This window comes from Phyllopteryx taeniolatus, chromosome 8 (genome assembly GCF_024500385.1).
Source record: "Phyllopteryx taeniolatus isolate TA_2022b chromosome 8, UOR_Ptae_1.2, whole genome shotgun sequence".
Lineage (NCBI taxonomy): Eukaryota > Metazoa > Chordata > Actinopteri > Syngnathiformes > Syngnathidae > Phyllopteryx > Phyllopteryx taeniolatus.
The window spans coordinates 20234272-20249620 of NC_084509.1; the positions used below are offsets into that span (position 1 = coordinate 20234272).

Sequence of the window (15349 nt, forward strand, 5' to 3'; positions counted from 1 at the left end):
GAGTCCAGCTGTGTTTGATTATAGTGATTGGACTTGATTAGGAAAGGCACACACCTGTCTATATAAGGCCTTACAGCTCACAGTGTATGTCAGAGCAAATGAGAATAATGAGCTCAAAGGAACTGCCTGAAGAGCTCAGAGACAGAATTGTGGCAAAATAGAAATTGTTGGCCATAATTCTAAGTGGCATGTGTGGAGAAAACCAGGCACTGCTCATCACCTGTCCAATACAGTCCCAACAGTGACGCATGGTGGTGGCAGCAACATGCTGTGGGGGTGTTTTTCAGCTGCAGGGACAGGAAGACTGGTTGCAATCGAAGGGAAGATGAATGCGGCCAAGTACAAGGATATCCTGGACGTAAACCTTCTCCAGAGTGCTCAGGACCTCAGACTGGGCGGAAGTTTCACCTTCCAAAAAGACAATGACCCAAACTAAGCACACAGCTAAAATAACAAAGACTATAAATAACTTCAGAACAACTGCGTGACTGTTCTTGAATGGCCCAGCCAGAGCCCTGACTTAAACCCAATTGAGCATCTCTGGAGAGACCTGACCACCAACATTCACCATCCAAACTGACAGAATTGGAGAGGATCTGCAAGGAGGAATGGTATAGGATCCCCAAATCAAGATGCGAAAAATTTGTTGCATCATTCCTATAAAGACTCATGGCAGTATTAGCTCAAAAGGGTGCTTCTACTAAATACTGAGCAAAGGGTCTAAATACTTATGGCTGTGTGATATTTTATTTTTTATTTTTTAATAAATCAAGCTTCATGATTTTGAGTACACTTTGTGGGGTCGCACATTTGCGAAAATTTACTTTGGTTGTTGCTGTTTACAATTGTTGTAGTGTGTTGTGTTGGTCATCTCAAGTACACCACACACTATATGAACAACATATTTCTTATTGTCATGTGGGTTCTCTCAAAAAGTCAGTTAAGATGTTCAAAACCTTTATGCCTCTACTACGCTTAAGACATTGCTACAGCATATTGTGCAAAAGCTTAACTTGCTGGTTTTGAACATCAAGTATATTATACTTCCAAATCAACCATCCAACTCATATACTGTACAATACTGAGCCAGCCAAACTCACCCAATGACAGCAAAAGCAGGAAGCTCCTGGAGGTCAAATGGAAAATCTAGCCGAAACCGAGTTTTAAAAAGGGCTGTGATGGTCTCTAGAAAAATAAATAAACAGATAAATAAATAAACGTGAAAATAGTCAGCAATCATCAAAAGTGGAAAATACACGCTGAAAGAAAAACATCTTACAATCAGATGTAGTTCAATACGGTATAACATTTGTTTCTTAATTGAAGATAAAGTGTGAGAAGTAAACAAAAAGTTCAGCAGATTATATGTGATCTCAGAACTTGATTTTGTCTCGTCAGCAGAGGAAATAATGCAATCATTAAATTGCCTGGAGGTCTGAAATTGTGAGTCACTTGTTTGTAGGGCATTTCTATAGATTAGATTACTTGTGTAAAACTATCCCTATAGTGTTATGTGACACGAGGATAATACATGACCTACACTGCTACTTCAGCTAAATGAGAAGCTTAAAGATTACCTCTAAAATTTGGTTTTGTTTAGAATCTTAGAAGATCTCAGAATCATTCATCAATTATTGCTATGGAGGAAAGTGGCACGGCTGTTCTGAACAAGTTGGAAACAAATCAACAGTTGCGCTGAGAAGTTTAGATTTTCCCATTAAGGGCAAGAATGTCATGAACTCTGGCATTTTAATGTTTTATTTGGTGGAATTACTATACATCGTAAAATTTGGAACACAAGGGTGAATTTATTTTGGACTTTCTGGCATCATAATAGGGTGAGTTGAGAGCTTTGAGAATGCTATAGCAGAAGCTTAATGTAATTCACTAAAGGTTTCCTCCCACATCCCAAAAACATGCATGCTAGGTTGATTGAAGACTCTGAATTGCCCGTAGGTGTGAATGTGAGTGTGAATGGTTGTTTGTTTATATGTGCCCTGCGATTGGCTGGCGACCAGTTCAGGGTGTACCCCGCCTCTTGCCGGAAGATAGCTGGGATAGGCTCCAGCACGCCCGTGATCCGAGTGAGGAGAAGCGGTACAGAAAATGGACGGATGGAAGCTGCAGTCAAAGATGACCACTTGACAATTTAAGTGGGCAGGTTAAAAGACATTCTGGAACCTTCTTTTGTATGATTTAACCGTGTGTGTTTATTTATTTATTTTATAGATCAATGACACAGTATGTTATATTCCACTCTAGAAACAAAATTGTTCAAATAAATTATTATAAGCCACAATTGAGATTCTTGCCCTGATGGTTTGGATAATTAACTAGAGCTCCCAACAGCTGATTGTAATTGTATAAAAAACGAACACTTTTAATTCATTCACTGCCAGTTACAATGCATATTTAGCATCTATAGCTGAAACAAAAGGCATGATCTAAAACGTGAAAAAGCTGTAAGGCTACATTTGGCCCACTCTAAATGTTTGACCGCAGATGTATACTCCCTATGATTTATAAACTGATAATGTACAGTAAACAAGAGGCAATACACTCATGTCTGTCTTACCTTCATCTCTGTTCCAAACAGCAAGCACTCTGAAGATAAAGGCACTGAAGGTAGCTGCAAAGAAACCTCTCCAATAGTTCCTCACCGCAAAGAATGTGGATGTTACTTCAATACTGAACAACACACCTAAAAACCACACAGACGATGCATTGCAATAACATATGTGATCAGTTTAGCTACATGATGAAATGACTTCAGACATGACATGACATTTGACATAGTACTGCATTAAAAGCAACTGTACCTTTACAGAAATTAACCAAGATCAGCTACGGTATATGATTGTCAATTGGAATCTGGCTCTGAGCCAACACGGTGACAAAATTGCAACAGTAAGCTTAACGCCAACCAAGAAAGTAAGTACAAAAAAAGAAGAAGTAGTAGCAGTGTTTTTGTGTTATGTTTAGCAATTATTAAAGTCAATTTAATCCATATAGGGGTTCATTGCCGATCTACTTTGTTTGGCAAGGAACTCACCTCCTATTGGGGCTGCAAAGCAGCAACCTACTCCAACTGCACAGGCTGCAGCCAGCATCTCAATGTTCCTTGACTCATTCTGAATCACACACACACACGCACGCATGCACGCACACACACACACACACACACACACAGACACAAACAAAAGTTTATTGTAAATTCCAGTCAGTTTTTTACCTACAGGGTGGTTGGAGGTAATTACCGAGAACAGATTGGAAATACAGCCCACAAGATTTCAAATTCTTCATGATGGTTTAAGATGACAAATGATGAATTGCAGTGTAACACACAATATGAAAAACAACAAAACACAATGTGAATTACAGTATTGTAGGGCAAATGGCCATGGGGCATGATGAGACAACCAGACCAGTTAAGTTAATGCCATCTGTTAAAGTTTTTGAAGAAGAAAATTCTGTTAAAATACCAACAAATATTGTGTATTTGGAAAAATATATATCTGTATGTGGATCTGGCTGTCGTCAATCACACTCACCTCTCCCCCTATCCTCTCTTCAATTTCTAGGACCATGAGAAGTTGGAGGGACGTGATAAGGATTAAATTGAGATTTTCTTACAAACGATCAGCATATAACACACTAGTAGTATGTACTCACCTGACAACAATTTGTGACCCTTAATCATTCATTCATTCATCTTCTTTTCCGCTTATCCTAACTAGGCTCGCGGGCGTGCTGGAGCCTATCTCAGCTATCTTCGGGCGAGAGGCGGGGTATATCCTGAACTGGTCGCCAGCCAATCGCAGGGCACATATACAACCCCAATTCCAATGAAGTAGGGGCGTTGTGTTAAACAGAATACAATGATTTGCAAATCATGTTCAACCTATATTTAATTGAATACACTACAAAGACAAGATAGTTTATGTTCAAACTGATAACTTAAAATTAACTTAAAATTTGATGGCTGAAACACGTTCCAAAAAAGCTGGGACAGGGTCAGGTCATGTTTACCACTGTGTTACATCACCTTTTCTTTTAACAACATTCAATAAACGTTTGGGAACTGAGGACACTAATTGTTGAAGCTTTGTAGGGGGAATTCTTTCTTCATTCTTGCTTGATGTCCGGGGTCTCCGTTGTTGTATTTTACGCTTTATAATGCACCACACATTTTCAATGGGAGACAGGTCTGGACTGCAGGCAACCCAGTCTAGTACCCGCACTCTTTTACTATGAAGCCACAATGTTGTAACACGTGCAGAATGTGGTTTGGCATTGTCTTACGGAAATAAGCAGGGGCATCCATGAAAAAGATGTTGCTTGGATGGCAGCATATGTTTCTCCAAAACCTATATGTACCTTGCAGCATTAATGGTGCCTTCACAGATGTGTAAGTTACCCATGCGCACTAACACAGCCCCATACCATCACAGATGCTGGCTTTTGAACTTTGCGTCCATAAGACTCCGGACGGTTCTTTTACTTTTTCTTTTTGGTTCTTTGGCCCAGAGGACACGACGTCCACAATTTCCCAAAACACTTTGAAATGTGACTTGAAATGTGGCGGCATGGTGCGCGACTGGTTGGAGTGTTTGCCGCACAGTTCTGAGGACCGGGGTTCAATCCCCGGCCCCACCTGTGTGGAGTTTGCATGTTCTCCCCGTGCCTGAGTGGGTTTTCTCCGGGCACTCCGGTTTCCTCCCACATCCCAAAAACATGCGTGGTAGGTTAATTGAAGACTCTAAATTGCCCGTAGGTGGGAATGTGAGTGCAAATGGTTGTGTGTTTATATGTGCCCTGCGATTGGCTGGCAACGAGTTCAGGGTGTACTCTGCCTCCTGCCCGAAGATAGCTGGGATAGGCACCAGCACTCCCGCGACCCTTGTGAGGATAAGCGGCTCAGAAAATGGATGGATGGATGTTCTAAAACAAACAAACAAATAAATAAACTTGGGTTGCCTAGCCCAAGACAATTTTGGGATTTTATACTTAAAGTACATTTGTTAAAATGGTTCACTGGCATAATTTACAGTGTAGTTTGTACAAATTAACTTAATATCGCCATTTAGTCCTGCAACTGGCTGGCAACCAGTCCAGGGTGTACTCCTCCTCTTGCCCATAGTCAGCTGGGATAGAAAATGTCTTGATTGATGGATATCTCCAATTATCTTGGCTTTATCTAAACTAACTTGAAGAATGTGTTCCACATTATTAGGCACATACTGTTTTTGTTCCTTTCAGAACTAGCCTTCTTCAATAATATTTGGGATTATCTAAGAAAACAAAAAAATTGTTCATGCTAAATTACTCAGAATACAGTGTTTCACATTATTATGCAGAGCAATTTTTTAAAAAACATCTGTTACAAAACATACAGTTACATAAAGATAAGGACATTGAAGCCCCTCTTTGATATCACCTTAGTTAACTCTCTCAGCCATTGAACTTGTCCATGTATAGTTTCTGCTTCCATCTAGGAGGAATTATTTTACTGTGGCGGGACCAATTATTTTACGTCATGGCAGAAAATGGTCAGTTATAAAATCCACATATTTTGCAGGTCATTTTGACACCTTCAGGCAGCCTCAGGGGCAAACCATCTCACTCCCTATTATTTCAGTGCCAAACATCACTCCGACAAATCCTAGCTGACATCGCAGCCTTGTTGGGAGTTAGACATAATGGCCATGCACCAACCATCCAAAACTCCATCCATCTGGACCATCTAAAGTAGCAGGTCATTCATCAGTGAATGAAATTGGAATTGAATTGAATTTCTGAGCCCACTGCAAACATTCTTTTCTCACAAGATTGGTTAGGGGTGGCTGAAATACAGCTTTATGCATGACTGCAAGTTTTTGGAGGATCTTGCATTGAGAAGACTCATGAGACTCCAGGATGTTTAAATGCTTGCTGCTCAACGGTGCCTTTTTTTCTCTCTCCTAATACAATGCATTTGCCTGAGAGAAACATTCCTAATTTTCTATTTACTAAGCTCACCTGGGAAACTAATTATCAAACATATTTAAGATTTGTATCAGTGATTTAAACTACAATTTTTTTTATTAAACTTAAAACCGGTGTGCACAGCTTTATTTACATGAAGCAACACATGAAAAGGTGTTCAGACAGCAAATCTAAACATGGAGCAGTCTAAAAATGTATTTTGTGAATAGTAGAAAAAACACTGACCTCATAAATTCCTCCAAATAAAGACATAAACTTGCTGAGGAGAGCTGCACACAAACTGGCAATGTGGACAAATGGACCCTAGAGAGGAAAAGCGCATAAAAAATAAATCCAAGAGATACAAGAATAAATACTAGGAGATTAAAATTACAGCATGAATACTGTTAACATAAGAATTCATGAACAAAAGTACAAAGGCAACACCAGAAGATGCAAACCACCTAACTGCAAGAAGGAAATCAAGGCTGTAATTTGCTAAAAAACAAACAAAAATGAGGATGAAAAATTCTACAAAAAAGTTTTATTGACTGATGAAACCAATATTAACCTTTACTGGAAGTGATCGAAATACTAAAGTATGGTGAAACACTTCTCTGAGATGGTCTCACTAATCTGCATTGATGGTATAACACAGGGGTGTCAAACTCATTTTTGCTGTGGGCCACATCGTAGTTATGGTTTCCCTCGGAGGGCCGTCATGAGCGGTAACACATATACAGTAAATGTACAATTGCCTCATGTTATTACATATACACAAAAAGAACTAAATAAATCGATGAATAACTATATTTGAAACCAGAAGTGAGTAAAAAGTTGTTAATTCAGTTTATTTTGAAATGGGGATAGGTAACAAAAATTTTTGCAATCAACGTTGTATAAAAGGGAAGACGATTTGCAATGTTGTTATTTTAGCAAGAAACATGAAGTTGACGCACTTGATTTGCTTTCGCGGGCCACATAAATTGATGTGACGGGCCAGATGTGGCCCCCGGGCCTTGAGTTTGACACCTGTAACACAATGACAAAATCTTGTCTATAAAATCCTTTTGTCTGCCAATTTATAGAAAAATCAACCAAACTCATTGGAGATATCCTTCATCATGCAGAAAGACAATGACCCAAAACACACTACCAAAACAACGTAGGAGTTTACCAAGGGCATGAAGTGGGATATTTTTGACTATCGGACAACTCATTGGCCCACAAAACAAGCAACTGTTTGCAGTCACAGCCTGGACAAGCATCATTAAAGAATGCAAACGTTTGCTGCTATCAATGCAGTCACAGGCAGTTATTGTAAAAAAAAGATTTAAAACTAAATATTACAATCTCTTTGAGGTCCACCTGTTCCAATGCTTTTGCTCACCTACAAAAGTGGTCTTTGTTACAAATATTGCTAAGTTTTGTTGCCTGGTTAAAAAAAAAAAAAATTGCTATCAAACCCAAAGCAATTTTTTTATTTTTTTTATTTTATTTTTTTTAAACTTTTAGTATACAGTTGAAATACAAGAATTGGCCTCACTGCTCCAACAAATATGGAGGGGACTGTCTGTCATCAGACAAGACAGTGTACAAGTCCATGAAAGAAAACCTCTCTCTTAACATAAACATCTGCATGATCATGTTGCATACACTGCCAAAATATCCGTTTGCCTCTCACTGGGTTTAAAAAAGTGTCTCCAGTCAAAAGTGAGTTGTCCTTGTTGCTCTCGCTCATTTCTGTGGACCTGTACCTGAACATACAGTGGGTACGAAAAGTATTCAGATCCCTTTAAATTTTTCACTCTTTGTTATATTGCAGCCATTTGCTAAAATCATTTGTTATTTTTTTCCCTCATCAATGTACACACAGCACCCCATATTGACAAAAAAAACTGAATTGTTGAAATGTTTGCAGATTTATGAAAAAAGAAAAACTGAAATATCACACAGCCATAAGTATTCAGACCCTTTCCTCCGTATTGAGGAGAAGCACCCTTTTGAGCTAATAGTCTTTTTGGGAATGATGCAACAAGTTTTTCACACATGGCTTTGGGATCCTCTGCCATTCCCCCTTGCAGATCCTCTCCAGTTCTGTCAGGTCGGATGGTGAACGTTGGTGGACAGCAATTTTCAGGTCTCTCAAGAGATGCTCAATTGGGTATAAGTCGGGGCGCTGGCTGGGCCATTCAAGAACAGTCTCGGAGTTGTTCTGAAGCCACTCCTTCATTATTTTAACTGTGTGCTTAGGGTCATTGTCTTGTTGGAAGGTGAACCTTCGGCCCAGTCTGAGGTCCTGAGCACTCTGGAGAAGGTTTTCATCCAGGATATCCCTGTACTTGGCCGCATTCATCTTTCCTTCGATTGCAACCATTCGTCTGGTCCCTCCAGCTGAAAAACACCCCCACAGCATGATGCTGCCACCACCATGCTTCACCGTTGGGACTGTATTGGACAGGTGATGAGCAGTGCCTGGTTTTCTCCACACATGCCACTTAGAATTATAGCCAACAATTTCTATTTTGGTCTCATCAGACCAGAGAATCTTATTTCTCACTATCTTGGAGTCCTTCAGGTGTTTTTGAGCAAACTCCATCCAGGCTTTCATGTGTCTTGCACTGAGGAGAGGCTTCCGTCGGGCCACTGTGCCATAAAGCCCCGACTGGTGGAGGGCTGCAGTGATGGTTGACTTTCTAGAACTTTCCCCCATCTCCTGACTACATCTCTGGAGCTCAGCAACAGTGATCTTTGGGTTCTACAGTACCTCTCTCATCAAGGCTCTTCTCACCTGATTAATCAGTTTGGCCGGACGGCCAGCTCTAGGAAGGGTTCTGGTCATCCCAAACGTCTTCCATTTAAGGATTATGGAGGTCACTGTGCTCTTAGGAACCTTAAGTGCAGCAGAAATTGTTTTGTAACCTTGGCCAGATCTGTGCCTGGCCACAATTCTGTCTCTGAGCTCTTCAGGCAGTTCCTTTGACCTCATGATTCTCATTTGCTCTGACATGCACTGTGAGGTGTAAGGTCTTATATAGAGAGGTGTGTGGCTTTCCTAATAAAGTCCAGTAGAACCATCTCAAGGAAGATCAGAAGAAATGGACAGCACCTGAGTTAAATATATGAGTGCCACAGCAAAGGGTCTGAATACCTATCTTTTTTAATAACTGCAAAAATTTCAACAATTCCGTCTTTTTCTGTCAATATGGCGTGCTGTGTGTACATTAATGAGGGGGAAAAAATGAAAAATGATTTTACCAAATGGCTGCAAAATAACAAAGAGTGAAAAATTTAAGGGGGTCTGAATACTTTCTCTACCCACTGTATGTGCTACTGGTGTGCCACTTGTGAATCATTTGTCAGTCATACTGTAGGGATATTCTGAAGTAGGGTAAGCAGCATTACACAAAGACTTCATAACCAATTTCAACAAAAGTGTGAAAAGTTCTTTGGCAATCCAATCCCCGGCTCCTCTCTGGCAGAGAAGGAGCCCAAGCTGGTGTGTGAGGTCGAGAAGTTCCAACTAGATATAGTCGGGCTCGGCTCCACTTCCATCCCGGAAGAGCTGGATGAAGTAGCTGGGGAGAGGGAAGTCTGGGCGTCCCTGCTAAAGCTCCTGCCCACGCGACCCGACCTCGGATAAGCGGAAGAAAATGGATGGATGGATGGATGAAAAGTTCTAAGGTTCCAACAAAGAACACCACACTTCCATTTCAATACTCAAGGAGAATTCTGACAATCAGATAGTGGATTATTTTTCCAGAAGCCTCCTGGCTAGAGTGCTTCTAGATGACCCACCACATGAGTTTTTCCAATCAAACGAGTCAGACAGATATGTGCAGAATTGTTCACCTATGGCGGAGTGCCTTTATAATTCTGTGTTTACTCACTCCAACAACAGTTGCTCTTACACTGTTTCCACTGTGCCCTATGTCAATTTCTAATGACTGGACTTGACCTAACAGTTGTTATTCGGGGCTGACTAGTCTGGCTCAGTGTGTAAGTGTTACCTCCTTGCCCAGCGGCATTCCACTGCCCAGGGCACAAGTCAGGCCGATGACTTTAGCCACAAACGTTTTGAAGGTGAGATACTCCTTCAGCACCACTCCTCGCAAGATGGTCTTCATCTCTGGAATACCTGAACCTAAAGGGAGCAGAGCATGTGGAAAAATAAAAACTCATTTACCAGCGGCTTGATTCTGAGCCCCTCCCAGATGACCAAGCTTCTCATCCTATCTCTATGGGAGAGACTGGACACCCTATATTGCACTGCACTTTAAAGTAACAAAGAAGACTGTGTTCATCTTGTGCAGAAATCAAACTGTAAACAAACAGGACTAAACAAATCCAGCCTGACTTATAGTACAATCAGATTCATATGAATTTCATAGCGCTATGGCAGAATTCTTCTCTCTTCTCCCTTTATTTAAACCTGTCCTATTCTGCTACGGTGTATACAGCTACAAGACAGCAGTGACATGACATAGAAGTTGGTTTCTATCTATATTATGTGAATTAGGAAGGCAATGCTACACCCTGTGAAGGAGGGATTCATGCAAGAGTTACCAGATAGGACTGGACGGGACAGTGAGCCTGCAGGCAGCACTAGTGTGTGATGGGATGATACCTTATTTCACTGTGATGGATAATCTCAAATAGCAATACAGAAGATCTTAAATTACATAGCCTCATAGTTATGTGCCATGCCATAATAGTAAACACAGTATATTCTAAGCAAATTTTCCAGAAAATTGCATTTACTTGTACATTTCCTGATTTTTGTGTTTAATTACTCGTACCAACAGCCTGCGGCGCGAGAATCTGAGTGAAGCCAGCAGAGAAGGTGATGAGGACTACAGGGTATGTGACCCAAGCCAGGTACTGCAGGAAAACGTTACTGTCCAGGCCACCATACATCCACTTCTGTGCTGTGGAAACACATACACCAACCAACACCAGAATTAAACAAAATATTGTAAAACAAAGACCATTCATGGTATTTATAAAGATTGTATCATGTCAAAGTGATAGCTCTATGGACTTTACATGCACACATGCATGAAAACACAAATTCACTATTGCTCCTTATGTCTATCTGTTCAACATGTCTCACCTTGTAGGCAGATGGCAATGCAGAAATCCACTACCCAGCTGACCAATGCCATGAGGAGACCCAGCAGGATAAGGAAGATCCAGTCCTCCCCGACCCTCGAGATCAGGAACTTCTGGCAGCGAACCGTGCAAACTAAAGGCAAGACAAGAAGACAGCATGCTCGGCTTCAAAGATCGCATACAGCACATACAACTTATACACACAGTACAAGTTATTAAACACAATGGTGGAAAAAAAGTTTTAAAATGATTTGTCTTTGTCTCATTTTTATACGTAAAAAAATCCCTGGCATTTGAACAGGGGTGTGTTTACTTTTTATATCCAATGCAGCTTGCTTGCTAGGCTACATAACATTTTGTTGCCTGCTTGCGAGCCGTATCGTATTAAAAGAATGTGAACATACCTCAAGCAAGCCTTAGACGAACGTCCTCTCCCGAGCACTGGTGACCACCAACACACATTTTTCCCCATTTTGTTCTTATAATACAGTTGGCGCAATCCACTCTTGTTGTTCTCGCCATAATAACGAGTGTATCCGGTCGCGTTTGAGTTGACAAGATAAAGCCCAATGATCGTAGAAAACAGGATGCGGTGATATCGGAATACAAGATTTGATTGCAGTAGTCTGACAGTAAAATCGTGAAAGAGCAAATTTGTCTTGTAGTCTGATCCACGCATTACATGTGTTGTCTGTCCCACACCGCTGCCATGTTTGTTTTTGTCTAAAATAACTTTACTGGTGGTCAGTTATTTACAGTACCACGTCAAAAGACATGCGACAATGCTATAAATAAAATAGCTTTTGGATTCAAATTTCGTGTACAGTATACACGATGGTGACGCGGAGTAAATGTCTTTTGCAGAGCCGATCAATAACGTCATTGATCGGATCGGCGAATTATGACATTAAAGCTGATCAGCCGATCAGTATAAAATGCTAAATATCGGCCGATACCGATCAGGCCGATCAGATCGGTGTAAAGTCAAAATAATCGTAATATAATACACATTATTATTTAGGGAAGCCAATGTAGATTTTCCATCTCAATCCCATCTTTGACCTTAGTAATACTTCTGTCATTTCAAGTAGAAAGGTAATCATTTCACACAACCAGTTAACTTCAAATTATCAAGCTTTTTGGCCCTGAGGGAACACATACCTCTACGAGCAAATAGCTAGATTTATGGGTCCAAATGCATTTCATGAACCCAACTAAAGTTGCAACACTGTGAGGCTAATGGTTAACCTAACTCTTCTTCTTCCTTTTCCTTTGGGCTAGTCCCGTAAGGGGTCGCCACAGCATGTCATCTTTTTTCTATATAAGGCTGTCTCTTGCATCCTCTTCTATAACACCAACTGGCCTCATATCTTCCCTCACTGCATCAAGCAATCTTCTCGTTGGTCTTCCTCTAACTCTCTCGCCTGGCAGCTCCATCATCATCCTTCTACCAATATACTCACTATCTCTCCTCTGGACGTGTCCAAACCATCGGAGTCTGCTCTCTCTAACTTTGTCGCTAAAAAACATCCAACCTTGGCTGTCCCTCTGATGAGCTCAATTCTAATCCTATCCAACCTGGTCACTGCTAGAGAGAACCTCAACATCTTAATTTCTGCCACCTCCAACTCTGCTTCCTGTTGTCTCTTCAGGGCCACTGTCTCTAATCTGTACATCATGGGTGGCCTCACCACTGTCTAATAAATTTTGCCCTTCATCCTAGCAGAGAATCTTCTGTCACATAACACACCTGACACCTTCCTCCACCCATTCCAACATGCTTGGACCCTTTTCTTCACTTCCTTACCACACTCACCATTGCTCTGGACTGTTGACCCCAAATATTTAGCTAGAGTCCACAAATCAATACTCTCTCTCTGTCTGGGATGCTCAGAACTACTTTGTCTAGCTCCTTCCAGAATTTCTTTATCACCTCTAGGTCACATCCTACCTGTGGGACACCCAGTGTGCTAAAGTTGAACACCCTTGCTTGTCAAATGTACGAACCTGTACGTCCATTAATCCACAAAAGTGGCAAAAAAAGGACAACTGATCGTGTTGAAAATGTTTCACCTTAATTGAAAAGTAGCTGAAATTTAGAAGCCCTTTCGATTACAACTTAAATGTTTCCAGCAACCAATGAGAAGTCCAGTTGCCACTCATTTAACTTTTGTTCATTACCATGACCTACAGTAGAAAATTGTGAATCTTCATGGGCCAATCTATTAGAATAGATTCATACATAAGTTTGTGTTATGTTTTGTTTTTAGAGTCAAACGAAGACATTCGACTCCCATCCCAGTATGCAGTGCAGACAAAACATTTGTCCCACGACAGAAATTTCAACAATGAATTTTTATAGTAATAGTTATATTTCTAAACTGCACAGGTTGTGCTTCGAGTAGAAGTAATGACTGGTTTCAAGGAGAATGACAACCACACAAAATCCCATTCACTGCCAACAGAAGAATAAAATCGATATGTGGATAAAATTTTGCTAGATTTTATGCGCAAGGTAATAAAAACATAGACTATTGAGCACACTGTAGAGGAGGAGAATTTGGAGGAAAAAAGGGCAAGTGTGGGAGTCCCATTTGTTCATGCATTTTTGTCCAATGTAAATTCTGTACATAGTTATATTTGTACAGTAAATCAATTATTTTTCTGTCAAAAGTACTTTCTCAGTGTTGTTTTATGTTCAGATGTTTGAGATTTTCACAAAAGAAAACAAATATTGGTGTTAAAGTCATTGTTCTGCTTTATATGTCTGCTTTCACAAAAAGGCTGTTTTCTCCCTTTTTTTCCTTCCAGAAACAGATTTGGCTGAAACTAGCCTATATTTGACTGCTGATTACTAAAGAACAGTATAAGCTAGAGACAAACTTTCTTTTCTGATGAAAGAAGAGAGTCTGATCTTTCATTTGGTGGTTTTGTTTTTTACATCGTCATAGTACATAATATTCTGTGGGGCTTGAAAAATCTGTGAAATTGCTCGAAAATGCAATTGCACTCTCTTATCTATCGCTCACTCTTTGCATTCCCCCTCACTTTCCTTCGATACATCCAGCCATTTTTGCTCCCTACTCTTTTACTCTTACACTCTCTAGCCCACCCACACACCAAACCCCAACTACTCATCTCTGCTGTTGCAGTGTCACCAATTGCAATCATCTGCAGACATATGTGGATTGAATTACATTTTATCATGCCTTATCACCTTTAAAAGAATTTCGTTACTGTACGACTGTTGTCCGTACAGGGCGCTACTGACATTTAGCCTATGTGATTACATATATATGGAAGGGGGTGAGGGGACTCACAGCATTGTAGAACATAAACATATTTACCAGCTCCTTTTCTCAGGTTCTGGATACAGTTAATGGAAGAGTCTACATTATATTTATTTAGTGGTTATATTGTAAATACAGTATACATTTGTATTCCTGTGTGTAGCCGTGGCACATTTGTCTGTTGGAGACAAGGGATGCATTGATCATCATGGCTGTCTGCAGTTTAGGCCTAATCAGGACCATTCATATCCCTCTCTCTCGCTTTCTCGCTCTCTCTCTCACATGCACACAAAACGAAAGACATTGAGAGTTCTTTATTTCTTTCCATTAGCGCTTGGGGCAAGCTGTAATAAGGCCAGGATGAGGAGGTTAGTCAACACACAGCAGAAACACTATGGAGATTGGGTAGAAAGATATTTTTTATGTTGCCTGTGAAATTGTTAAGAGGCATGAGGTAAACACCTTTTTGTACCTAAAATCAAATTCTCAAAAAATAACTAAAAATTGTACTGTCAGGTTTCATATATGAGGTGTGTCAGAAAGGTTCTAGGACTGGTGTCACAAAAGATGTATTTCAAATTGTCATGGGTGTGTGTTATGGTTGTTGTCTTCCCCGTCTTGTACACACCTGCTCCCGAGAGCATCTTCCCCACCTGTGCCTCGTTTACTCTAATTACACCATGCATTTAACCTCGTGTCTCATTCTTTCTGGTCGCCAGTTTGTTGTACTTTGTTGTCACGTTCCAGCATTCCTTGTTTCCACGTCAACGACTCATCGTAAGCCTAGACCCTGTTCTGATTATTGACCTTGCCTTTTTTCCCCTCACGTTTTTTGGATACTGTTGCCTTTGCGGATTGCCTGCCTGTGTACCGACCTCTGCCCGTTTATTAAACCTCTCTTTTTGAAACTGTTCATTTGAATTGGAGTCGTGCATTCTGGGTCCTATCCTTTGTTCTGTTCATGACACAAATAAGAAATACCA

The 15349-nt window shown here is 40.5% G+C and overlaps 1 protein-coding gene across 1 annotated transcript in view; it reads right to left on the reverse strand.

Moving 5' to 3' along the window:
- LOC133482243 (chloride channel protein 2-like) overlaps nucleotides 1–15349 on the reverse strand; it is a 122515-nt gene that overhangs the window by 58691 nt on the left and 48475 nt on the right. Inside the window, 7 exon segments of the mRNA XM_061782177.1 lie at nucleotides 1101–1185; nucleotides 2576–2701; nucleotides 3053–3131; nucleotides 6211–6288; nucleotides 9975–10108; nucleotides 10764–10892; nucleotides 11078–11209. Of these exon segments, the coding sequence (XP_061638161.1) occupies nucleotides 1101–1185; nucleotides 2576–2701; nucleotides 3053–3131; nucleotides 6211–6288; nucleotides 9975–10108; nucleotides 10764–10892; nucleotides 11078–11209 (763 nt within the window).